Source organism: Hoplias malabaricus, chromosome 14, assembly GCF_029633855.1.
Source record: "Hoplias malabaricus isolate fHopMal1 chromosome 14, fHopMal1.hap1, whole genome shotgun sequence".
NCBI lineage: Eukaryota > Metazoa > Chordata > Actinopteri > Characiformes > Erythrinidae > Hoplias > Hoplias malabaricus.
Window position 1 is genome coordinate 35,323,236 of NC_089813.1, and position 27,910 is coordinate 35,351,145.

The 27,910-nt window shown below is 42.1% G+C and overlaps 1 protein-coding gene across 3 annotated transcripts in view; it reads right to left on the bottom strand.

The window, feature by feature from the left end:
• The window catches only part of fibcd1a (fibrinogen C domain containing 1a), an 89,017-nt gene that overhangs the window by 19,796 nt on the left and 41,311 nt on the right, over nt 1-27,910 (bottom strand). For all 3 annotated transcript variants that reach the window (XM_066644489.1, XM_066644488.1, XM_066644490.1), the window contains one exon: nt 13,992-14,088. In XM_066644489.1, coding sequence (XP_066500586.1) covers nt 13,992-14,088 — 97 coding nt within the window. The remainder of the gene's footprint in view (nt 1-13,991; nt 14,089-27,910) is intronic.

Genomic DNA, 27,910 nt, shown 5'->3' on the forward strand with positions numbered 1-27,910 from the left:
GAACAGTGGAGTCTGTAACTGCAGCAAAGGGGCAATCACCGGAATACCCTTGTTTTCAGAAGAAACACTATATGAGAAAGTGTCTACAAACTTTATATACAGATGACTTTGTGTAGACGTTTGACTCAGGCACGTCACTTATTTGAATCATTCATTCATTTTCTGTAACCGTTTAAAAAGTTCAGTCACAGTGAATTCAGATCCTACCCGGAATCACTTGGCTCAGGGCGAGAACACACTGGAGTGGGCACCAGTCCATCGCAGGGCAACACACACTCACACATTTACTAACACACTCACACCTAGGGACACTTTATAGTAGCCAATTGACACCGTGGGAGGAAACCCATGCGGACACGGGGAGAACGCACCAAACTTCACCCAGACAGTGACCTGATACAGGGCTTGAACACACAACCAGAAAGCCTTGGTGCTATGTGACAGCGACGTTACCTGTTGCACCAGCGTGCTTCCCCTTTTTTGAATCACGCGTCTCTTATTCAAGTATGAGCAGCTACAGTGTATTAAAGTTGCCATCATGAATTGTTTGAACAGAAGCAAAGACAAGTGAAGTATAGAAATGTTCAGGGCATTGTATCAGCATTTGTGGCTGCCTGCCTACATACAAATACATGACACATACAGGACATGAGCATACACACACACACACACACACGTATACACACCACCTGCCAGCACTCACACATAAATTAATACACAGTCACTCACCCTCTAGCACTAAACTCTTACTCCTCTTTATTCCAAACCCACACACACACACATGCACTCTAGGGGTGACTGTGCTGTGCCTGGGAGCTCTAGGGTCTTGGTATGGGGTCTCTGAACACCTGGCATCTGAGTGACAGTAGATCCAGCCCTCTCCAGGATGAATCATTCCTCCATAACAAGCCTGGCTCCACCCACCCAACCCTCCTCACGCATCACCGACACCTCTGGACCAATACTGATTTCACTCATTTTGCAAGGGCCCCTTCTGAATTAAAAATGCTCAGCACATGCATTCCTTGCTCTGAGCTGTCTTGGCAAATCCATTTTCTGCCTTGAGCTCAATTATATGCAAATTAGGAATGAGAGAGAGAGAGAGAGAGAGAGAAAGAGAGAAAGAAGAGAGAGAGAGATTTAATTAGTTTCTTGTTTTTTTCAGTTTTTTTCCCACATGAACATTTTTATAGGCTGAAATAATGTCTCCCAATGTCAGTGGTTTTCTGGTTGAAGGACTCACTGTTTGGCCCCCATGTGACTACGGACAAGTCCATCCGACGGAAAACACCAAAAATATGAAACCAGATGAAAAGGAAGGATGAAAACAAACAAGCTCCAGCTGCACAGAATATACAACCTACTAAAACATGTGTGTGCAGAGAAACCAAAACTAGCCTGTACCGTCTAAATCCCAACAGCCTTTGTTCACAAACATGTACGTAACTGCCACAGTTTTCTGTGGAATTCCGTCTAAAAGCGGAGTTAGTAAAGATTTGATTTACGGATCGCTGTTCATTTAATTGGCAAAACAGTCATAAATCCTTTATTTTGAGAGAGGCCTATTTGACATTAAATTTAAGATAATTCCCCTGCACAAGAAGTATAAAATCTGGAGTACAAACCTGGAGTACAACAATGATTAAAGTAGGTATGGAGAATACGGAACTCCTAACTTTAAGACCTTGTAGACCAACAAAACCCTCCCCATCAGCTGAACAGCACTTAAAGCTTTCCTCTTCGAGAAAGGGGAATAAAGCTCCACTCTCAATTCAATCTGAGAAAAAAATCCATAGTTTTTTCCGTCCAGCCTTCTACTGTAAAAAGACCACTGAACTCTTCCGGCCTGAAAGTCTGTGAAGCTGCCAGGGAGCCATTACAGAAAAGGGAACAACCAAAAAAAGCTAAAGTTAACTGAAAATTACTGAATATTACTGATGATGTAAATCTACCAATTTTAGTACTGAACTAATTACAGTTTGGAAAAGTATCTCTGCAGACTTCACTGAAAAACTGGATGTTGGAATCTGTAATAAAGTTGGACACTTGTAATAATGAATTGTTTAATATCATAAGCCCAATTCACACTGGAATAAATGTACATGGTTTCCAGAAATGTAAATTTTTTACTACAGGAGCTGCTTTTTTGTTTTGTTTCTGTCAGGATTTGCCATGAGAGTATTTCTTTTAAATGATGCAGACACTAATAATCCAGGAGTTAGCCTGGGTTTGAATGTCCCTGCAGATGAGGAGAGCTGACGGTTGGCTGGCAGCTACAGAATTGAGGACTCACAGGTCCTGTAATATGCTGCACTTAATAAATTCATTAAAACAAACAAACAAAAAACAACCTTCACAGTTTGTGTTGGACAGCATGACATCCTGTGTGCCACTTTTGAGGGCGAAAGTGCTGCTGAAGCACCTGCAGTAACCAGGTTAACTGCAAGGCATTTTGGGAAATGTAGAGGTCTTGTATTCATTTTGATGCATTGTAATCACTAAGGTTTTGTGTAAAACCTTTCATCACAACCATTCTCCTGATAAACTCATCCAATCTGAGGGTTACATTTAGTCGTTTTCTGCTTCTCTTTTACAGATGCTGAAAAATGAGTATGAGTTTAATGGCTGGAAACTAAAATAAAGCAAGTGTGGTCTCTGAATTGTGTGCAGTATTGCACTTTCTACTTTTGCTGATGTTGGCTTTAGGAGCAAACAGCAGAAAGAACACACAGAACCCCAAACCTTCACTAAAGAACAAAGTGAAGAAAAAAATACAAATCTTAGTTGCATCAGGTCGATTATGTTTAAATCAACTTAAATTAAAGATGTTAATTTAAAAACTCATTAATGTTATTTAAAAAAAAACAGAAACAAAGACAAAAAAATATCTTTCCATTAAAAAAAACACATCACATTCTAGGACCATTAGGGACTGACACAAATGTTGACAGTGCAATAATTGATTACGTTTTGTTTGTTAACGTGGAAAGATCACTAACAGTGTAAGAGAAAGACCTCGTTTTATTCTCCTTTGTCTTCTTCTACATCAGTGCTGCACTAATGGTGGATCTCTCTGCGATGAGAAATTGGGCTGAACGCTTCTTCTGATAGCATCATGACAGCGTTACGTCGCCACCAACGGAAATCTTATCAGGGACATCAGCTTTACACTGTATCTCTAAGAGTGCTGACCCGATTTCCCCTCTCCAGCTGGCTGCCTCTTTTTTTCCTTCTGAAACGCTTCACAAAATACACATTACTGTTCATTACTGCTTTCAGGTTCAGTTAAATAAATGGGCACCATGGGGCGAAGAAACATGTGGAGCATCCAGAAGGTTGCAGAGACTAAGAAAATAATGGCCTCTGAAAAATCCCCCCAATTAAGCCTTTGAATCATGAAATGGAGTACAACCAGTTACCTTCAAAACAGTGCTCATATCTCACAGCAGCATGCTCTGCATCTGGCCCTGTACAACACACGAATCTCAGTCCTTGGGTGGATAATCTCTCTAAGCCCCACACAACATGTGATTTAATTTTGCTCTGCTGGAATCAAGAAGGCCAGGTAATTAATCAAAGCATGAACTGTGGTTGTAATCTTTTGCTTAATTCTCAATGTAGAACGTTGTAGGAGTTTAAGTTTAAGCATATGTTTGCTACCGGTATGAATAAACACTGTGGGTGTGATACTGGAACACTTAGTCACCAAATTCACATTTCTGAAAGTGCTTAATGTCTTATGGTGCATCAAGACAAGCCTTTGGCTAAGACTGAATCACTGTGGAGAAAAAAATCACTGGCGTTTTCATTTTCATTCCCAGCTTCTGCACAAAACTGGGAACCATTAATGCAAGTAGACTGTTCAATACAAGTAGTCTGCTCAGTGCTATCCAGTGAAAAAAAAAAGTAGTAAGCCTCAAACAATCAGAATGAGGATTAATGGAATGCTTTGTGGATTTTGAACAAGGTCATGTTTTATTCAGCGCCTCCAGAGGATCATACTTGCAGATAAATCACAGATAAAGACCCAGTGAAAATTGGCCATATTTTCATAGTGCCCACCTCTCAGCAGGGACCAGGCTGGTGTCATGTGCGTATATCTGCCTGCTGAAGTGTGAAGGTGTGTTTTTTTAGAGGGATTTTTGCCCAATTATCTCCCCAAAGGAAAGTGGGGCCAAACCCCGCCTGCTGTTTGACTGCTCCTTGCCATACTGCACCAGCCAATCAGAAAGTGTGAATGCAAGCATGTGGTTCCTCTCCAATACGTGAATTGTTTTCAAACTGCTGCTTGCACAACAGTGTTTGGAGTGCACTGACCTGACAGACGCCAATGGCTGCAGATTGACAGGAGAGAGGAATTATTCCATCCTTCCCCACAGTAAGCAGCTCTCTTGGATTCCAGCTTAGCCCTCATTGTCTGACTATGGCCTCACTGGGACGCCAGCTCAAAACTTTTTTTTTTCTTTCCCTGAAAACCGATTTACTGAAATGAAGGAATGTACCCTGAAAAGGTGATTATAAAAGAAGAAAAAGTGAAACTCAGGCGTGCTGTTTCATCTTTACCACTCTATGGAGGAGTAAGACCATGGGGAACTCCCCCTACTGGATGTTTTCTAAAATTAGCAATCGTCTTAACCCCAGATAACACAGTGTAGAGTATAGATCTATTTGTGCTTTCTCTAGTTTGACCATTAATAACAAAGAGCAATTGCATTAATACAGAACAATTATAACACACACTTTTTTTGTTCTACTGGCAAAATATCTGTGTTTGTTCTTTGTTAATTAATTATTTTATTTTACCGTTGATCCACATTTTGTCAGTAAACTTATACACTGAGCATGGATGTCTTTATGTTTTCAGGTTACAGGTGTTTGTGTGTGTGGTCCCCTCCAGGGTGTATTCCCGCCTTGCGCCCAATGATTCCAGGTAGGCTCTGGACCCCCCGCGACCCTAAATTGGATAAGCGCTTACAGATAATGGATGGATGGAAGGTGTTTGTGTGTGTGTGTGTGTGTGTGTGTGTGTGTAACAAAATCCAGGTAGGTATATCAAGAAAATTCCTTGGATGTGCCTTGTGTTTTTGGCCAAATAAGCCAAATTCTGATTAACAGTAAAGCTATATGTCTGTTATAATCACAACTGAACATACGTGTAAGATAAAGGTATCAGTGCAATAGAGTGCATTCTGTGCATTTTAAATATTATGTACTTAGACTAGGGCGGCACGGTGGCGCAGCAGGTACACAACCTGGAGGTTGTGGGTTCGTTTCCCGCTCCGGGTGACTGTCTGTGAGGAGTTGGTGTATTTCCCCGTGTCCGCGTGGGTTTCCTCCGGGTGCTCCGGTTTCCTCCCACAGTCCAAAAACACACATTGGTAGGTAGATTGGTGACTCAAAAGTGTTCATAGGTGTGAGTGTGTGAGTGTGAGTGTTGCCCTGTGAAGGACTGGCGCCCCCTCCAGGGTGTATTCCCGCCTTGCGCCCAATGATTCCAGGTCGGCTCTGGACCAACCGTGACCCTGAATTGGATAAGCGCTTACAGATAATGAATGAATGAATGAATGTACTTAGACTAGCATGCATTTAATGACACCACATTTGCATGACCACTTGTGGCTCTGAGAAGTCTGTCATCCCGAAATCATAGGAAGAATAGGATATTATTGTATATTCTGTCTTATAATGACAAGTCTTAAAATCATCAGAAGCCAAATGAACCCTTTTATCACTATTTCTCCTTATTCAGTCAAGGTTTTACCATTATATTTCAGCAGGATGTTTTATAAAGCTATCTCTCATGGGTACTACAGGTGTGGGAATGATTCCCTGATGGTATCGACTGGCCACATATTCACAGCAAAAGAACAATAACAGCCCCCTGTTGTTTCTTTGTGACTAAGTGAAACACCAGCCCACAGAGTGCCCAGTAGAGCCAATGAAACAGGAAATGAAAAGGTGAAAGAGCAAATGTTCCCCAAGACAAAATAAAGGAATAATTTTTCAATGGCAACAATTTGTACATTTTGTACATGTCATGTGCTTTATTCCTCCCACAGCTGTGTGGTGTCTTTCCATAACTAGTGACCAACGCTGGTAGAAAACCTTTTGCAGCATACCTAAAAAAAATGTGACCGTAAATTTATTGGCAGAGGCTGTTGTCAAGGATGCTACCTTGACAGTGTCTACAGAGGGAGATGTCTACTAAAGTGAGCTAAATTAAATAAATAATAGCCAAGCTGTGGATATGATTTATCCTAAAATGTCAGTCTCTTCAACACTCCAGAGTCTCAATGGCTTCTTCCTCCCTGCTGTGATTCAGCTAACAATGGCATGAACTGTACTTTAGATTCCTAAAATATTCATTCTGTATTAACACATTCTGGCAGAAACATCACACTTGTGCCTCCGTACAAAAGAGAGTGTCGCAGAGAGTCTACCAGTTCTTTGAAACTCTCAGGCTGTGAAATATTAAGGAGGTCATTCTGTAGCTGGCTGCCGCATTTTCTGAAAGTAAACAATTGCAAAGTGTCATAACACAAAGCTTCACAAACACTCATCCTCACCCCTCATATACACAGGGGGCGATGGGAGGGGGCTGAGATGAGGACAGAAGGAGGGAGTTAGGAGGGACGAGAGACAGAGAGGGAGAAAGACAAGGAGACACATACAGTGAGCAGTGAATATGCTTGTCAGCAGAATCTGTGTCACACAACTCTGGTAGGTGTAGGCAGGGTAGCAAAGAGAAGAAGGAGAGAGCGAGGGAGTAAGACCAAGCCATGTGCTTCGACAGGAAACAAAGACATGTGGGAGCTGTAAGAGAGTGTGCACGAGCCTTGGCATGAGAAAGCACTGTCTGCTCTGGCATATCAGAAACTGCAGTGAAACTGGGGCTAGAACATACCACTGTGTCACAAGCTGTTGCTTACCTTCAGCACCATCATTTCCATCAACTGTGCAGTCTAGTGACTATTGTCCCAGTTGACAGAACTGGACAAATTCTGTTACGATTACAAACATTAATTGTTTGCAGAAGATTAAGAGGAATGACTTTCTAAAAATATTACTGACAACAATATTTAATGCCACAATTTGTTTTTATCCATCCATTCACTGATGGCTCTTTTGATACAAGGAAAGATCTATCCAGGTTCTGCAGTACCACAAATTTTAAAAGAAAAAATTGCATCTAGTAATTTCACTGTCGGGTGGCACGGTGGTGCAGCAGGTAGTGTCGCAGTCACACAGCTAAAGGGGCCTGGAGGTTGTGGGTTCAATTCCTGCTCCGGATGACTGTCTGTGAGGAGTTGGTGTGTTCTCCCCTTATCAGTGTGGGTTTCCTCCAGGTGCTCCAGTCTAAAAACACACGTTGGTAGGTGGATTGGCGACTCAAAAGTGTCCGTAGGTGTGAATTTGTGTGTGTGCCAGAGTTGCCCTGTGAAGGACTGGCGCCCCCTCCAGGGTGTATTCCCGCCTTGCGCCCAATGATTCCAGGTAGGCTCTGGACCCACCGTGACCCTGAACTGGATAAGCGGTTACAGATAATGAATGAATGAATGAATGAATTTCACTGTCACTGGTCCATGGTGAAAGCAAATGTATTTATTTATTTACTTATTATTTTACTGAGTAATCATGCCTGCCTTACCTTCCTACATAAAGTCAACTGATGGTGATAGTACTATCTTTCAGGAGAGTGTATAGTTCAGTGCTTATATAAGAATCACACAGAGAAAGCATTACGCAGCCAAGAGCATAGACAGACCGTGGGCCGGGTGGGCTCCCGTGGCAGTATGGCTCATTTTGAGACTGGCACAACTAATAGGATGCACAGCGGTGCCTTAACTGAAGCTCTCTGTTGCATAATGAATCAGCAGGCAGGAGAAGAAACCTCCAGAGTAGGCGCCATCTTTTTAACCCACTTTTCCAAAACTCACTCGGTCAGAGCCAGCGTGAAGTCTGGATCAGAGAGAAACCCACAACCCGTCCAAGCTCGCTAAATCAGCAGGACAAAAGGATCTGAATACCAAAACAAAGGCCCAAAGTATTAGAGAGGGGACACGAGAGGAAGGCGAGATAAGGGGCAAGAGAGAAAGAGACGGGGAGAAATTCCTGTAAAGGATTACAATATTCCTAAAGTCAGCAGTATGTGCTAGAATGAAGGTGTCGTAACTTCAGCAGGGCAGAGGTAAAGAAAAATGAGTAGACGAATACCTCATACTCAAGACTCTAAAGGAGCATAGTGCTGACTGTCTGAGTTTATGAGCTGATACAATTTTATTTTTATACCACAAGTTTTTGCTGAATTGTCTTCCCAATCGCTAGTTGTTAACTACGTCTCCTACGATCACATACAATACCATCGGCCTGGTGGACGAAAGTGAGCAGGTGCTTTCACACATGTCATCGACCACTGCTTTTGTGTAACGCCACTGGGGCGCCCCATGCACTTTTAAAAAACGGCAGCCATTTGTAGTCAAATATGAATATAATGGTAGGATATTGGCACTCATGTTGCCCTGTGAAGGACTGGTGCCCCACGTTGGTAGGTGGATTGGCAATTCAAAAGTGTCCGTAGGTGTGAGTGAGTGAGTGAGTGAATGTGTGTGTGTTTCCCTGTGAAGGACTGGTGCCCCCTCCAGGGTGTATTCCCGCCTTGCGCCCAATGATTCCAGGTAGGCTCTGGACCCACCGCGCCCCTGACTTGGATAAGCGCTTACAGATAATGAATGAATGAATGAATATTGGCAATAATAAGAAAACAGCTGGGATTGTTTCTGTATTTCAAAAATAATTAATAATTTTTCCTTTCCATGTCCATATCTGTAACCCTTATCCAGTTCAGGGTGGCGGTGGGTCCAGAGCCTACCTGGAATCATTGGGCGCAAGCCGGGTATACACCCTGGACGGGGCGCCAGTCCTTCACAGGGCAACACACACACACAAACATTCACACCTACGGACACTTTTGAGTCGCCAATCCACCTACCAACGTGTGTTTCCTTTACATCTGCGGGCTTGTTGTTTATGAGACCAATGAGACTGATTAGTGCAGCATTGCACCTGAAAGTGCTGTCTTTACCAGTCCTCCTAAGGCACAACACTAGTCTTAAAATGTCCCACTTATCTTGTTCAATAAATCCCCATCTAAATGTAGTCCAAAATGTTCAAGGTGGTCCACAGACTTTCTAGTTATGAGATCACATCTATCCCCATGAGACAAAGCCAAAAACTCACTTATTGACATACACACACTGTGTTTACACTCATAACAGAAAAATCATTACGAATTTCCATTCTGTGCATTTCAATGAGCTGAAAAGATTGCAAAAGCCTGCTCTAGCAAATACTTTCATCAATGTGTGCATTAAAATGGCATTAAATGATCTGCTGTTACAAGAGGTGGTAACTCTAATGTTGGACGTATAAAAAAATTCAGTCACTTTTCGAACCACCCTCCATCATCTGTTCCTCTCCATCGCCTTTACCTCACACTAAGCAGTCAAGACCCGCTCCGTGTGTTCTTAACATGCTGTTTTGAAAAATATGCAGAGGAACATATTTGTGAGGAACACACTGTGATGCATGAATACATCAAGATGAAATAAAGGATAAAGGAGGATCTTGATAGTGACAGGGAAAAGTGTAAAAATGGCCTTTTACTGTAAACAGATTAGGCTTAGTCCTACACACACACTTTAAATGTGGGACGCCTGTTCTTTTAGTGTGATTTAATCCAAAAAAGGTTTAATATATATCTAAAAAGCTGTTAATGAAGTTCTCACCTAATTATGGAAACTGAAATTCCTAAATGAACAGCGATAAAAAATATTCATTCAGTGGCAGGTGTGAATCACATTATCACCTGGCTGCTATAAAGAGGAAAAGACTAAAGAGTGTTTGATTGTATGCGTTATGATATAATAATAACATTATTATACATATTATACATATTATATCGTCTCCCTGTTCATCTCACTAGGTATCAGTCTTTTGCATTGCACTCCGTACAACATTCAACTTTCTACTAAAACTATAACACGATTTCCACAGAGGCTTATGTAGCAACCATGGCCAAAAATAAATAAATAAATAAATAAATAAATAAGAAAGGTGGACTTCAAAATACGCTTCTGTTTCAAAGGACCAAGAGGTTCATATTGTATTTATTAACAGTAACTGCGGCACACGACCTGCGAGGAACCAAAAGGCCTGTCCCTACTATCGCACAATCCTTTTATCGCAGTTAATTTACCTAATTGAAATGATTAGCGGTGGTTAATGTTGGCTTACTTGAGCTCAGGCTGTTTCTTGTATCATCAGATAGGAAGCAAGACAGCTAAGAAGCCAACCTGTTCAAACTGGATTTGACTTTAAAAACTGATAATTAAATTACTGATTTATTTTTTTTTTTGTCAGCGAAAAATCCTGACCATGGCAGGTCAAATAGTCAAGCCGCCAGGGACCACAAGTACTGTTCTGGTTTGTGTTAAGATTCTGCTGGAGGCAAACCTAAGTTACATAAATAGAAAAGTGACTGTGAGTCAAATGTACAGCCTCAAGAAGAAGTTTGGTGGAAGAATCTTTTGCTGTTACTCACAGCTGGCTTTATAAATGTATCTGGTTTCATTCAGAAAATGACTGGGCTTTGTGACAGTTACTAAGAACGAAACATTTAAGATGATAAGAGTATCATCGTTATCAGTGCACAATCAAATGGTACTGTTGAATGCTGTTGTTTTAATGCTATAGGGAATGCGAGAGTGTCACTGGAGAGACAGTATTGGAAATTCAGCACAGTCGCTAATGAGCAATGAGGCGTCACCTCTCAGCACCGGCTCAATACGCTGAAAGGCATCAGCAAACGTTGCCGGTGTCATTACTGCACCAGCACTTCAGCAGAATGGCTCTGATGTGGCCTCCTCAATGACAATTTCCTCACTGCAGTGAAAGTACCGCGCCATAAAATCCTTTTTGAGAACCTGATATTGTTACAGCTCCTCTTTGAATGACAAACCACACCCAGAACAAGGGAACAGAGGTAATATCTGTGTGTTCTGACCAGAGCTTGCTGCTGACCTGTAACTCCATGGTTGGGTTTGTGAGGGAGTGAGGGTGAGTCTGAATCAGAGTGATTATGGATTAAGGTCCTGGGGTTGTGCTGATGTAGGACAGGGCTGGATTTCAGCAGGGCTGCGTGACGGCTCTGGGATGCGTCCGGGATCAGGTTAACGCGATTGAACACTCTTTTCTTCTTTCCAGACAGGATCCGTGGGGGATAAAATTTAAGGTCGTCTTTTTACGGGTTGGTCATCGCATACCAGAGCACACTACTAAAGAAGAGCTCGTAAATGGGATTCGAGCAAAGCCAAGAAGCAAGGTTTTTAAAAATCCTCCCTCATACCCTGAGATTCATGAAACAGAGTAAGAGAGTATGTGAGGTGTTTGTGGAGAAGGAGAGAGAGAGAGAGAGAGAGAGAGAGAGAGAGAGAGAGAGAGGCTTTTGATGCGTACTTGAGCTTTGTATTAGCAATCCGTATAAATATCTAGGAGGGCTCTGGGGGAGTGGGAATGACTTATAACAATTTCCAGTGAATTATTTCAAAATTACTGATAAAAGGCTAAGTTTATTTATAGGGCTCTTCTAGGTTGATTTTGAATGGATATGCTAATTAACTACAAAAGAAAATTATGGAATTATGGAATGGTAATTTAAACCTTCCCCTTTGATGACACAAATATACACTGTCTCCTATTAATATTCATATCTCTCTCCAATATTCGACTTACATTTCTGTGCATTTGTGCATTTCCTGTTGATTGCTAATGCGCCACTAAAACGATTCCCATTGGAATATTCACCACAAGCAGTGGCAGACTTTCAGTAATGCTGTGAAACTTCAAGCTGTGCTGTCATCCGGAACTATATTTTTAATCCTATACTTTTGGAGGTGAAATGCATCTCTCACTCTCGCTCTCACACACTCTCTCTCTCTCTCTCTCTCTCACACTGCCCTCTGCGCTCCCTCTGTCACCTCATTCTGATGGCTGTGTATTGTTGATGTTTTTTTTTCTTTTCTTTTTTTCTCCTTTGGTTCTCCAGCTCATCTCTCTGAGCCCAGAGGTTAATTGTCCCCAGCTCCCTCGTGTCTCTTATTGATTAGAGCGTGTGGGAGGGTTAGCCTCATCTTCATCGACAGTGACGGCTTTCTAGAGTTGAGTTCTACCATCAGGCAGGGCCATCAGCCTCTTCACCCCAGAGAGGAGAGCTTGTTCCTGGGCACTCCCACAGGGACCGGCCCCTGTGGTCACCAACACAAGCTCCGTGTCGTCAGCCGTCCTCAGAGGAGCACTACGGGCCAGTTTTACTTACAGCGCTGGAGCTGGAATAAGCGGCCGAGGGAAAAGTCATTTCCAGCCGCAGCAGGAGCGAGAGAGGGACGTTAGCCTCCTCTCGTCTCCTCTCGTGGAGCCTGTCAATCTCTGAGAGATGTCACACACTGACAGGCCTGTCACTCCACATTATCTGAGCCTTAGTCTTGAAAAAAGGAAGAAAAAAAAAAACACGAACTCACACACACACATATTCACACGTTCCATAACACACACTGTGTCCCTCACATGAAATAAGACAACAGATCTATCCCTGGCAGAAGCAGCTAAGACCCAGCCCGGATCAACCCTGTCACTGCGAGAGACTTTTTCCATCTTGTGCTGTTGATGAAGTAGAAGCAACCTTGCAGTAAATAAAAGAAAATGCCATTTATCTTGTTTATGTTGGAGGCGTCTGAGAGTAACCGTCCATCACAAGCATGCATGCGAGCCTGTACGCACACAAAAACACACCATACCATACTTTTTCTCCCTCCAGTCATCTGTCAGAGACCGAAAAACACAGAGATATGCTTTTACACATGCTGGGAATATGCAAAGAACCAGATAAGACATGCTACTATTCCAGCTTCGAGAGCAACTGGACAGATCAGAAATTGTGTTCACGTCGGTTAACCCTAAGGAAAACTATGTCTGCTAGCTTCCCTTTCAGAGCTCTCTTCTGCACCCTTCACTGCCAGGATGCAACAAAAAAAAATACTTCTTTCAAAAACACTGCTTATGATGAATGAATGCTAGAAGAGCCTAGTAAGATTTATGCAAATGGAAACATGTTCCCACAGGCTTTAAGCTAGTGTTAGCCAAGTCAGCAGTTTTGAGTGAGGTATTCCTTTATTTGGATCTTCCCTCATTTTGATGCCAGTTTATAATAGCACAAAAATAACGTAAACCACCTTAATGTGACCATACTCTGTCTTCAAAATGTGTTCAGACTAGGATATCTGGATATGTCATACAATCAGTGCAGTTCAAAGCGGATCATCTTCAAAAATGAGGTGAAATTTAAAAGGCTACATTTGTGACACTCATTTGCATTGTTTTACAAGTATATTTAAAGTGGCTTGAAAATCAACTTAGCTGTCGCTGGCGAATGTCGGCAGGTTCGAACCGGAGCAATTACCAACATCAAAACACTGTTAGCCGCCCAGTAGGGAGGTGGAAAATCTACTCAGCAAGCTTTTGTATGTCTTTACGCCAATTCAGGGACAGTAATTGCTGTTAATCTCTCTTCACTGAATTACACTTATCATCGACACTCATTTGTGAGGACAGCAATAATTTCTCCATTTACTCGAGAATGTCTGCTAATCTGGTTTGCTCACACAGAACAGGCATTTTCTAAAATGCAAAACACCATCATCACATCGCCATGAATTTGAATGGTAAGGGCCGAGAGCTGTGCCAAAATAAAGGCAGAGGAAATCTGATTGACAGTTATAGCCCTTAATTGTGAACACTTGATTGTCGATAATGCTCGCCAGCTGTCCACACACTGTTCGGATATATACAGCTGGACTGCAGCTACCTTGGTCCTCTCCCTGTACTTCAAACAGCCCTGAATAGTATTTGTTGCATGCTAGGCTGAAAGGAGAGCTTACCGAGCCAGTGCTCGCCTGTGATCTTGCCGAAGCCCTCGCGATAAGCAGCCCAGTCCCTGTAGAAGTTTACAGAGCCGTCCTCTCTTCTTTGGATTACCTGAAAAACAGACAGTAGAAAAAAATATCTCTATAAATTTACCATTCTGAACTGAACAACCAGTGCTTTAACAGGAGACATACAAACACTACAGGCTGAAAGATTGTTTTATATATAGCGATTGTGTTAGTGAATACCTGCTGTGCACCCAGTGATTCCGGGTAGGTTCTGGACCCACCATGACCCCAAACTGGATAAATCGGTTACAGAAAATGAATCAATGAATGATGAAATTTCAGGAAATTCAATAACACACTGCACGTAAACCGCCTAGGGGGAGCTCACCCAATCATAAGCAAGCTAAAACCCATGTGCTGTGAAATCACGCCGATCAAACAGGAGCTTAATTTATACAAGAAATACGTGCAATTTAAATCACAGTTGCGATCCTGGTCTAAACATTGCTAGTGCGATAAAAAACACATGCTGGCAGAAACCATGTGAGTTTTCAGAAGACACACCTAGCTGTTACTAATCAACATTACAGGGGGAGCTAGCTGATGTGTATTTTTGCTGTATTTGACTTGAATGAAACTGACCTCTCTCTGGTCACTGAGCATCCAGCTCTTGTTTCTAACACTCAGACCACACATGACCATTATGTGGAGAGGAGACCAAAGTACCATCTGTCATTATCCTCCATCAGCTCCCTCTCCTCTTCCTCCCTCGAAACCGCTGAATCCTCAGAAAACCGATCCAACCTTGTGCTAGGGAGCTCAGATCCTCACTCGCCTGCAGGTGTGCCCTCTGTCTGAGCCATGTGTTAATACTCTTAGTGTTGCTCTAGAAGCACTGCTGTATTTTAGAAATGACTATAGGTGCCGTCGCAACATGAAAAAGAAAACTACTGAGATGTATTATTTAAAGTAATAAACTTGATTTAAGCTGAATGTTTAAATCCTTTTTTGGGCATTCCTATTAAATCCTAGGATAGTACTCAAAGAAGCCCAGTTTTTACAGGTCTACCATCATCAAAACTGCACATTAAATTTCAGAGGACATTTATAGGCTCACTGGGATGATGCTTCATCCCAAGTTTCTATCACTGCTACACCAAATAAAAAATCAGAGAGAATTTGTCTACAGTAAATCCTTTAAAATGAAACAACTCTGAATGACTCTTTAAATTGCCAGTGACTGGAGATGGTAGAAAAATTGTTGGAATCCCTCTTTCATTCCAGAAGCATAATAGAAGAACATATAAATGCAGTATTGGCAAATATTTGGCAGATGCACTGTAAATGATAAACAGAGCATGCAGAAAGTTCCTGGCCTTAGCGAGGAAATGGTGGGAAGGTGAAGCATGGCCAGAATTCAAAGTGAAATTCAGACACTAATTGACTGCTGATCCCGTTATAGAAGATTAATCAGGCAGGCAGTGGATCAATGGCTGCTGAAAATGCCAGCAAAGGCAAAGCCTGGCCATCAATGTAAATGAGCCAAGAACAGCGCCCTCCTCATGCGCTCAGCAGTGCTTGCCAAGAAGAACACAGACACACACACACTTACATGGGCACACACTTGCACGGGCACCAGTGCCTCCAGGGACACTTCCCACACGCCACTCCTCTTCCTCCATAAACTTGACAAGAATGAATCCACAATGATGGAGAAACATCCTCTGGCTTGTATTCGAAATAATGACATTGTCTCCTTTTGCGAGTGGTGTCAGGGATCTGTAGCCTACTTGTCACCTGGCATTCATGTCAAAGTAAAGCTTCTGAAAGTGCAAAGTGTCTGCTCCTCGGCAGGAGCTCATTAGGGTCGTTTAGCTGTGGGTAACTGAAGGCGGTTTTATTTGCAAGGATGTGTAGCATATAACCCAGATTCTACAGGGAGGCCCGTGAGCTGGACCTTTCAGGCATGAGATCTTGGAAAACACAGTAATTCTCTCAATAAAACATGCCGGCGCTCCATGCAGGTGCTTTGGGCCGCATTAAAAAATTAATGGCTAAGGCTCGACTCGGAATAAATCCTCTCTCTTGTTCCTCCTCCAATCCACAAAACAACCAAAGAGATTTTAATTATTCACCATAATCTCTGTAACTGCTCGCAGAGTCACCTTTCAGCGGCATGCGCTCTAAATCTTTATTGTATCTAGAGTATAAAATAGGTAATTAAAATACAGGGAAATTCTCATGTTTCAATTAATATTTCATAAGAACAGATATGAATATTCTCACCAGGGCGTCACAGACCGGCTTCAATTTAAAAGCTTTTAGAATGTAAATGGGAAAAAATCATTTTTACATTTTCGACTGCTGTATCTCTGGGCAATCCTGATAGAGATGAGAAATTGGGGGTGATTGATGGATATGGCTATGGGGCTCTTGTAATAACCTTACAGTGAAACTGCTGACTGTATAGTCCCATATGCTGGGTGCACAGAAAAGGAAAAATGTGTTATAATAGCATTAGATCCAATGGGGGTAAATGTGTGATGTGCACTCCCTCTGTGCCTGGCGTACATCTGTTTGGGTTGAGCCTGTCTTCACACAGTGTGTCCCCAAAGCAATCTCTCCAGCCATAATGAATGTCCACTGCCAACAGAGAACACAATAGCAGACACTAGTCCTTCAGCCCAGATGAGCCTCAGCACCAGATTACACCGCTTTGCCATGCACGATGGCCCACTTTGTCTGCAGGCGTAACACAGAGGGATGACCTTGTTCCACATGCTACAAACTGTTATTAGACAGCGTGTAGAGAGCAGGGCTTCAGCTGTATGTGTACAGCATAGTAAGTGTGAGCCTGGCAAGTTGAACACGGCTCTGCAGCCTTCAGCTCCTCTCTGTGCGGCCCCAGCCATCAGCTGGGAGCCAAAAGTAAACTTTAAGTCTCGTTCAGTTATCTGTTAATTAAGTGCTTTTTGATTTGTGGCGGCAGACGGAGAGGCCGGAGGCAGCGGGGTTAAAAAAAAAAAAGAAAAATCCCTCCTGTGAGAGGGTGGGAATGAATAATTGCTCTAAAGTCTGAACTTCCCTCCTATTAGCACCAGTGCTTTACTTTCTGGCAATGTGAAAAGCATGAGAGAGGTTATGGAATATGGTAATTTTGTTATATATTAGAACGGGGGACAGTTTTTCCTTTTCAGTCAGAATTCATGATTATCACTTTGAACATAGAATATGTTGCATGGTTTCAGACCTTTATTGTTTGCCATCTAACATCTTTCATTCATGGCCTGCCACCGCATATGCAGATCAGGGCTGTGGTGGGTCCCAAGGGCAACACACTCACACATTCACTCCCAACTATGGACACTTTAGAGTAGCCAATCCACCTACTAACGTGTTTTTAGACCATGGGAGGAAACCAGAGCGCCACAGGAAGAACACACCTCACACGGAGCAGGGCTCGAACCAACAACTTCAGGACCCTGAAGCTGTGAGACAGCGACACTAGACTAGACTAGTGTGACTCTGGACTTTTAAGGGTTAATTCTTTTAAGACAAAAAGAGCATCGAAGCACTACTCAAAATTAAATGGGCAATTACACACCTGAATTTAACATCTGGAGCCTACCCGGAATCCCGTGCGGAAGGCAGGAACACACCCTGAAGGGGGCACCAGTCCTTTACAGAGCGACACACATTTACACCTTCACTCACACCCATGGACACTGTCGCCAATCCCCCTACCTACGTGTGTTTTTGATCATGGGAGGAAACTGGAGCACCCGGTGGAAATCAACACAGATACGGGGAGAACACACCTCACAGAACAACTCTTCACAGACAGCCACTCGGACTTGAACCTTGGAGCTGTGTGACTGCGACGCTCCCTGCTGCACCACCGTGCCGCCCTAGTGCTGGAGTTTCTCAGGCTAATAGGTGTATAATATTTGTAACTGTTTCGCTTGGTATTTGAAAGAATTCATATGAGTTAGAGTTCAGAGGATATCCAAGGGTGGCTCTGATAACATCTGCTTCTAGCTCTCTGTAAGCATTATTAAATATACCAGGTGGGGTCTCCTCACAGCATTCTGCAGGCCGTGCTAAAACGATTCTGAACGCATGCATATGAGGTGGTAATATTGTTTAAGCCATTAATAGATGAAAACAATGAATATAAGAGTTGGTTAAACTACACCCTGGAGGCACAAGGCACAAACTTTAATCTGTCATCTCTACTGTGCAGTACTATATTTTACAGCTCTCAAATATTTCCAGCATTAAATGCTATATTTCTATTGCTACGTGAGAAAAAAAAAAGGCATTTTGGTTTTGAATGGTGTGATAAATGACCAGGCGTAGTTCGTATTTTTTCTCCGGCTTGAATCAAAGCTGGTCCCCAGTGTATTCTGTCCCCAGCTGCCTGACAGTTCCAGCAGTCTGCACACACTGGCTCCACAGTGTGTGAAGGCTGCTGTCGTATCTGTTCCCAAACTGCTGGAGCTACATAGCATTGCTGAGTGCTTCAGCAGTGCATGACTTCACCAGGTGACCATACAGGTGTCTTGTTGGTTGGTTTGGCTGAGAAGAGGAACAGGATTTACAAAGTGTGGCACATCTCCACAGACAATTTATACCACATTTATTATACCCAACATCGACGAGACTTCTGGCTGCACAGCTTGAATGCACTCTGTGCCTCTATAAAAGTATGTTGTATATTTTAGACCACAGTGTAAGACAACAGCTTTAGGTCTTAGGAAAAACAGGGTACAATAGTGGTAGGTCTACTACATTAGATGAAAATGTCAAAGTCAAAATGACACAAGAGAATCAAACTAGGCTGCTTCAAAATTCTGATTTTGTCTTTTATTACATTTACTAAGATTACTGAACAAACTAAGGATGTATTGCCCTTATTGCACACAACCTACCCCACATACACTGTCAGAAAAAAAACTCCTGTACAGGTCCAGTGCTGTTCTCTAAAAGTACAGACAGTGTAAATGTCCCTTCAAAGATGTATTACCAAACTAAACGTATTGAAGATGCACCTTTGAGGGAACCTCTCCAGTTACTGCAAAGGTACCACCACAGTGAGAGATGCACAGAAAATGATTCACGGTTTACCCTGGTTATTTTCCTTATGTTTACCCAAAAAACATATCCTGTTACCAGCACAGTTTCTTCAATGTTGCAAAATGCAAGATTATCTTTGGAGAAAACACTTGAGTGGTCTATCAGAGGTGTAAGGTTTTGACCTCTGCTTAGAGAAACATACTAAATCACCAGAGAGTTTAACCAGCCATGTAAATAATGCTCTGTTACAATACTGTGAATGTGGGCTTATGATAGTATTTCTAGAATACGTGAGAGTGTGTGGCTGACGCAGATGTGTGCATTAATGTCATCGGGGAGTTATTCAGCAATTGCAGGCTTGGTTTCATATAGTTGTAAGCAGGGCAGGAGCGATGGGAGAAGTAATAATAACAAAGAAGAAAAAAAAGGCTCTACTGCCAAAAAAAACCCTAGAAATCAAATCATTTTGTTGCCTCGTATTCCCCAGCAGGCTCCTTCTTTAGCCAGGAGGGCAGAGCAGTCTGAGGGTCAGAATCTACCAGAAGAGGAGAGGACATATCCAGGCAACAAACATTGCCTCCTCCTGTCGCTGTGACAGGCAACAGAGCCCATCCACGTGGAGGCCAGGGCACACTCTTCAACATTCTCCCTGAGGGCTGTCAATCAACTCCACCCCACGCCTTCCTCTACCTCCTCCGCATCACAGCGGCGAGTCGGGGGGTCAGCAACACACCCGAGGAGAGAGAAATGAGGAAGTGATTGAGGAGGAGAGAGCATGCCCAAAGCCATGCAGCTGTGTCCTGTCTGACTCCATCATACACAGCTATTGTCTCCCAGACAGCTGTGAACCTCCTCTGAGTCAGCCACACCACCCAATCAGCAACTGCAGTAATCAGTCCACTCCATTAAAGAGATAGGCTCTGCCAGAGGGAACAAGCACAGGCTTCATACCCCCAAAGCTGGCAAGTCTCATCCATACAGATGTGGTCAGAAAGGGGACAGGACTGAAGGTATTGCTCTAAAACCCTTGTTTTCTTTCCAATTTACTGCCTCTCCCCAGTTCCCCCACACAGTCCAAATTGCCCACCTCCATCAATGACGCCGTTCTGCCATGAAAACAAAGCTTTTAACTTTCCAGGGAGACAGATGGGATTCGCAGCATCTCTGAGAACCTCCTCGGCAGCTCTCTGACCCTCTGTAATTTGCACTGACGTCACAGCCAATGGATAAGGAGGCAGAGAGAAAGAGCAGGGAAGAGAGGGAGGGAGGGTCTGGGGAGAGTGAGAATAACACACAGATGCACATTATGAGTGAAGGAACCATGTTCCTTCTCCTGCTTTCGACCAAGAATGGTGCAGCAAATTACAAAGGAGGAGAAACAAGGATTGTCTATTCAATTCTCCACAAAGAAGCATACAGCTTCATTTAGCCCAATAGCCAGTTAATAAATCCTCTTTAATTAAAGAATAACGAATGAATGAATGAATGAATGAATGAATGAATGAATGTTTCTACAGAAAACATTAATGATAGCCATTTTAGAGGTTATTTTTAGGCTCGTATTTTGTTAACAGTCTCATAAAGGATGTTTGAGGTCACTGCTCTCTAAGAGGACCATCTGTGCCACAGGTTGCTGGCAGCCTTGGTCCTAGCTTTGCTTAAAGGGGCTACAGTGTTAAGCTCTTGGGATTAAGGTCCAGGGTGTTTAAATACGTGGAAAAAAAAAGAGGCTTGAGGCCATCTCAAACACCTGTGAAGAGCTTCTCCTCCTAAGTATACAAATGAATGTCTGTGTAATCCAATTATTACAGTAAACGCCTTAACACGCAGTATAACCTGCTCAGAGGATAGGTTGACTTAAGGGCCTGGTCCTTAGCTGCCATTGGTCAGCAAGGTGATGATCGGAGGAAACCAGCTTGTGTTTACTCCGTCACAGTGGCATGACAGCACTGAACTGCCAACCAAGTGACTGCAGCATGCCAAAATCCATTTGGGACGTCTCGTGCTGGCTGGGAACACAAGTGATCAAATAAGGCAGGCAGCCAGCGAGAGAGAGAGAGAGAGAGAGAGAGAGAGAGAGACCAAGGTATACTATTATGCTATTATTTACATTCAGTATAATAAGCGTTATTATGCACAGGAACATCTCTGGATAGATAGATAGATAGATAGATAGATAGATAGATAGATAGATAGATAGATAGATAGATAGATAGATAGATAGATAGATAGACAGACAGACAGACAGACAGACAGACAGATAGATAGATAGATAGATGAATAGACAGACAGACAGACAGACAGACAGACAGACAGACAGATAGACAGATAGATAGATAGATAGATAGATAGATAGATAGATAGATAGATAGATAGATAGATAGATACTTTATTGATCGTGAAGGAAATCTAGCAAGGTGGTAACCTGAGGGATAATGAGGTCACACTGTAATCTCTACGGCATTCAGAATAATTAAAACGATTTTCACAGTATCATTGCAATCACACCTCTCATTCATTCATTCACAAAAGAACAATACCATAAACATACCTGTGTGCCCCACTAAGATTTTCCTAGCATTCCAAATGCTCTCCCGCTCGTAATAAATTCAGCATTCTTGCACCTATTGTCTTCCATTTTGTGAGGGCTGAATTGGTGCAAACACACAATGCTGTCCGGACAGCGCGCAGACACTTCAAAGGGCTAGGCTTTCATAGGCCGCTGAGCCATTTCACACCTAATCAACTCAGGCCCTTAATCCAGAGCAGGCTCCTGTAGATAGCATACTTTGAAGTGAAGCAGTGCCACTGACATGAGAACTTGAAACCGAGGATGAAGAATTCCATCTCACAGAGACTCATGCGTGCTTATTTCCCTTCACCTTACGAAACATGTTTATCCAGCCCTGTACAATGGTGCCTCGTCCGAGCTCTATGCGAAAGAGCTTATACTTTATACTTTACCCCATACTCGCTCTCGCTCTCTCTCTCTCTCTCTCTCTCTCTCTCAGCCCACAGACACTGATACAAAATAAACTGCAAATACTACACATTTCTTACTACAATTACTGTACCAGATTTAATCTGCCATTCATTACGCTGCATGATGTGTAATTTGAGGTGACTTTTTGAAGGCCTTTCAGCCGTAGGAGGTACAGTGTACATGGCAAACACACGACTCAAGGGTTAATATGCCCTCAGCATAATTTTGTAAATACTCATTAATCATGTAATATGCAGAGTGTGCAATTAAATCAGAGCAGGGAAAAGGCCCAGTCAAAATCATTGGGACCATCTGCAGCCCATCAGCAATTTAACACCCACTAATGCGCTTCAAATTGAATTGTGGCACTGGACATTCGCAGTTCCTCCACCAGCGAATCAATAAAAGCCAGTCGCGCTATCGAGGATTATACTGATAGCATCTGGGCCGAATGACTTTGCAGATACCAGCTGTGTCTCCCTGCCACTTTTTTCACAGGACACTTAGCACTCTACAGCTACATTCGTCACATAAATGGGCACGGTGGGCACTCGGAAGATAAACTGAGTAAGGCCAGCTGTAATTACAGCAACTGAACTCTGACGTACTGAAGCATGCTTTCCCCAGGCTTATGACGGTCATTCCCACTGTCTTTATTAGTGCATTTCTGAAGTCTAGGTCACATAGTTCTACTACCTTGTCTTTAAGACACACAGAATGGTTCTAGCTCACATAGCAGTACCCTTTATGTCTTCATGGTCTTACGCCTGAGCTACATTAATCATTAGAGCTATATAAAGAGAGCCATTTTGCTTGAATGTATTCAGTACATTGAATCAGGAGTGAGTCAGTCAGACGAATATAGCCCTTGAATTATGTGAGATCTCAGTCTATAATTAATTAGTTAAAAGAGGCTAATGATGTCTACACTTAACAAATGCCTCTAAGCAATTGTTGAAGGGAGAACTGTACAATAATAAATATATGTTTTCTCTTTTCCAGGAAGTGATTTAATTTGTAAAAAAAAAATCACAATTTTTGTGAAAAAGGTGCAAATGTTTGGGTTCCCCAGCCATATGACATTTCGTTGATGTCGTAGCTAATGTTTTATTAGATACAAAATCCAAAACAACAAAAGCATCATTTACTGGACATGTACCATATATGTGTTTTCCCACAGAGTAAATAATCACATTTTTTTACTTAGAAAACCAACTCAGGGACGTCCACATTTTCCATGTATTTATTTCCAAAGTGCATTGTGTCTAAATGTATCATTTACAAGCCAAGCACACGTATAATGGCAATATCAGCCAGCAGAATACACTGGACAACCATAGGAAGATCTATTGACAGAGCAACCAACAACAACAGTCAACTGAAACCTTTAGTTCCTCTCAAATCACTCCCTGGATGTCAATGATAAAAATCTGAAACTCTGTTCACCTTAATATTGCCCTGCTGCCTTCACTGGATTTTATATTCGTGTTCCTGTAGAATCATTGAAGGTAATAAATACATTGTAATTTAGCTCAATGAATGTATTCATGGCTATAACAAAGTGCAATTCATTATAAATGGACAAGAAATCTTTTAGGTGCAAATTTAAGCAAATACAATAAATGGGATTAATCACAGTTAGCTACACAAATGAATGTGATTAATCATGAGTAATTAATTTAATTGTTTGACAGCCTTAGACTTTTAGCATTAGTCTGTTCATTTATATAACGCAGCATACAGCAGAATACAGGAGAACTGTGCACTACAATAGTTATTATTATTAAAGGGGTAATCAGCACTCAGCAGGATTTGTCAGCAGGCTGCGGGTATGCATATATTCAAATCTAAGAGACCTGAAACACTCCTCACTCCTGTCCTGAATTCACAAATCATTTTACATTAGACTTGCTTGACGAAATGGAAACTCGCTTTATTTCAAAATCTGTTTATGAACTCCTACATGCTTAAGTGCAATAAATGGCCCTGTTTTCATGCGCAAGATGCAGAAAAAACACACCTCCAAAGAAGCACAGTTGGAAGAAATGAGCTTAATGTTTCAGAAATGGAACCAGGAGCCTTCCGCAGCTCTGTACATTGTTATTGTCCCTCCTCTTGAATTTATGCAAATAGCTCAATCCTTAATGTCTTGTGGGATTAATGACGCCGTAAAAAGGTGACGGCGGGAAACTGGAGCCAGTGATAGATAATGGAGTTGGACAGCAATAATGTCCTCAAGGCCTGCAGTTTTATTGAGTAGATGAAAGAGAAGAACACACTCTTCCTGGGAAACAAAGCTTGTTGCGATATAAACGCAGATGTTATTCACAAACATTATGAAAGCACAAACTCCCATGGAAAAATGTTCCGTTTGAAAAAGAAAGCCAAGGAGCTTTCAAACTCAAGGGCACTTTAAGAGCATGCTTACCACTTCTGCTCCTGGAACACTACACAAAGTGCACGCAATCGTACTTCTGACCAAGCATTTGTAGGATTCGCTTTACTGAACAGCTAAATATTTCAGTAGGGGCATTTCACCTGCAGTTGTGCGGCCGTCTGTTATAAATAACACATTCAATTTGCTCTCCTCATATTTTCCAAATAAAAATGACAATAATTAATAATGAAAATTGACTGGTTTGTGCATGAGGTTGCCAAAGAAACTGCATGGTTTGAACTATATGGATGTCATTCCTTTTTTCTCTCGTCACTGAAGCCAGCAATATGGTTTCACCCTCTCTGTAATTGTGGAAAATCATTACTTTCTGAGGGATCAATGGCAAGGCTGCCTGCTTAAGTATGCAGAGTTCAGTCATTTTAAACCAACCTTAAGCTATGGGCTCAGAGCGCTGGCTCTCGGAATATAAATAGAGCGACTCCAAGAATCGTTAGAGCGGCGGACCTTTAGTGGTCATGTAAAATTCAAACCGTCAAGATGGAAAAATAAAAAGAAAGATATGCCGGGACTTTTCCCCACTCTGGTATTAATGTTACTTTTATCTCTCATCACCTTTTAAGCTCCATCATCAAAAATGGACCCCCTTTTTTTTTTACCCATCTGCTGAGCAGCGCCACAGAGTTTTGAGTGCAGAAAAATACAGCAATTACCAAAGGGCCAGTATAGGACAAGGGACGGCAAAAGAGCGGATGAGGCCCATAGACAGCCTTTAATGGAGGCAGAAAGCGTAAAAAACAATCCAGGTTGAAACTAAATTGAAACTAGATTGATATATTTCATTCCCCTGCCATGTCTTTCTTTTTCCAAACAGGTAAGACACTAGTGTTGCTGCAATTTCCACTTCGCTGCTTTGATAGCGGGCCATCTTTCAGAGAGAGACTCTTGTAGGTTGAGTTGTCTACCCAACTTAGATCAAGCCACATTTATGGGAATCTGACACTTGTCCTTCCTTGATACTGGTGTTGCTGTTGCCGTTATTCCCACATGCACTATACAACTCCCCATAGCTAAATGAAATCATCTTCAAGTAATCAAAATAAAAGCTTGTAAAGACATTTTATTCTTTCCAGTCGTTTTTTTTTTCTCCAATGATAATTAATTTGGCAGAAATTATGGAATCACTAAACCTAGAGGATTCTCATCCAGTTTATTCATTCATTCATTCATTATCTGTAACCCTTATCCAATTCAGGGTTGCGGGGGTCCAGAGCCTACCTGGAATCATTGGGCGCAAGGCAGGAATACACCCTGGAGGGGGCGCCAGTCCTTCACAGAGCAACACAGACACACACATTCACACACTTTAGAGTCACCAATCCACCTACTAACATGTGTTTTTGGACTGTGGGAGGAAACCGGAGCACCCGGAGGAAACCCACACGGACACGGGGAGAACACACCAACTCCTCACAGACAGTCACCCCGAGCGCGAATCGAACCCACAACCTCGAGGTCCTTGGAGCTGTGTGACTGCAACACTACCTGCTGCGCCACCATGCCACCCCAGTTTATTCAATGTATAGGAAATAAACCACACATATGGCACAATTTTTTTAAAGCTAAACATTTCAGCATGATGATGAAATAATTATGGAGTCATCAACAAATACACACACAAAAAAATAAATAAATAAAAATCACCATTAGTAATTTACTGCTCCTCTTCAGCCTGAAACCTTTGAGCCATTTACTTCACTAATGAAATACAATGTTCTATATTCTACATCAAGCTTGTTCCAACTTTCTCAAATAGTTTTTTAATTTTTTAAAATAGTTTTTAATTCACAGCAAGAATCAGAGGTCATGCTTTATTCTGAAAACGTATTCAACAGAAGAATACAGACTAACTAAGTGTATCAAAATATTTTCTGCCTATAGCTTTGTCCTTTTAGCAGCATTCATCTCCTTTTTTTCTGATTCCATTTTTAGGTTTTTTTTGTAAAATTACACATACTTTTAGATCCATAGATGTATGTTCATTATTTGAGAAAATGTGAGGCCTTTTATTAAAGCACAATCGGATATTGTTAGACAAACTGAAAACGGATATTTCAAATCTTCTTTGAACATAACCAAAATAAAGTAGCTATTTATTATTATTTGTTTTCTACTCAGTGTCCCTTTAGATAACTGTGATTTTTTGGGGGGTGAAGAGGGCATTTGTAGAACGGCTGAAATTTCCTTTGGCCCAAGGGCATAACACTTGGTATTTTTGTCTTTTGTTAGCCCTACCTAAGATCAACTATGGAGGAAAAAAACCTTAAAAACAGACCAATGCATTGAAGTATAAAGTAATCAGAAGTTCTCAGAGAATGCCGGAGGGTGAGTGAGAGGGAAACAGTGTGTGACCCTCAGTGTTAAATGAGCTTTGAAGCTCCAAATGTCAGAGCCGCCGTCCCGCGGTGCAGCAGGAGTCGGCAGCGCTATTAGCTGGAGCTCAGCGGATGCGCCAACCTGATGCAAACGCACTGTGTCAGTGTGTGAAAGAATCTCCCGGAGCTTGTGCCATCGCACGGCACAGCTAAGGCAATGCCCTGCCACTGAGTTCCCGACGTGAAACGCACATCCTTTCAAACGCCCTTCTGGCCCATCGAGGCCTATGCAAACAGAGTCCAGAAAGACTTTCCAACTCTGCGTCTCAAAGAACAGCTGGAGCCCACATCCATATGGTGTCACCACTTTGCTCACTCTCCCTCTCTGTGGCATTAAAATGCTGAAGATACATCACATTTTAGGCACAGCCAGCATTTTCATCTAAAGTGACAGGGGTCCAAACAAAGTGGTGATTATCTTGTGCTCCTTGTAGCAGGACGAATGAGAAAAATGCCCTGATGATAAAGCTTTTAAAAATCTTGTAAAACTTACACTATGTTACTGTACAGTATTTTGCCATTTTAAATTGTAGTTTTACACTGTTTAAATCACAGTAAGTGCTGCTTTTATCAGGACTGAGATCCAGTACATTTCACAAACACTGTTTCAACTTCAGCTTTGCTCTACAGGTACTAGGTACTGTAGCAACAGGTCCAGCCACAAGAACAAAAACAACAATATACTGATTAACAGACTCCAGCTGTTATACACACCATGGGACAAACCTTCAAGAGCCATCGATCACAAAAAAAGAGCAGTGCTTCCACGGTGCTCTGCTGCAAATCTGCTGTAATGTCAGAGAAGAGCTGCTGCACTTACAGTAGATTAATGTATGGTGCCATACACTTTCAAAAACACAATGCTAACTCTCTAAGAGGAAGCTGAATTCTGCTGCTAACTTCCAGTTGTACCTTAAATGTTTAAGCATCCAAAAAAACTAGAAGGTAACCGCTTCACCGTTTGATGTGGAACAGGAAATTACTAACAAACTACAAAGAAACTGGCATACGATTAGCTATGCTTTGTATTTGTTAT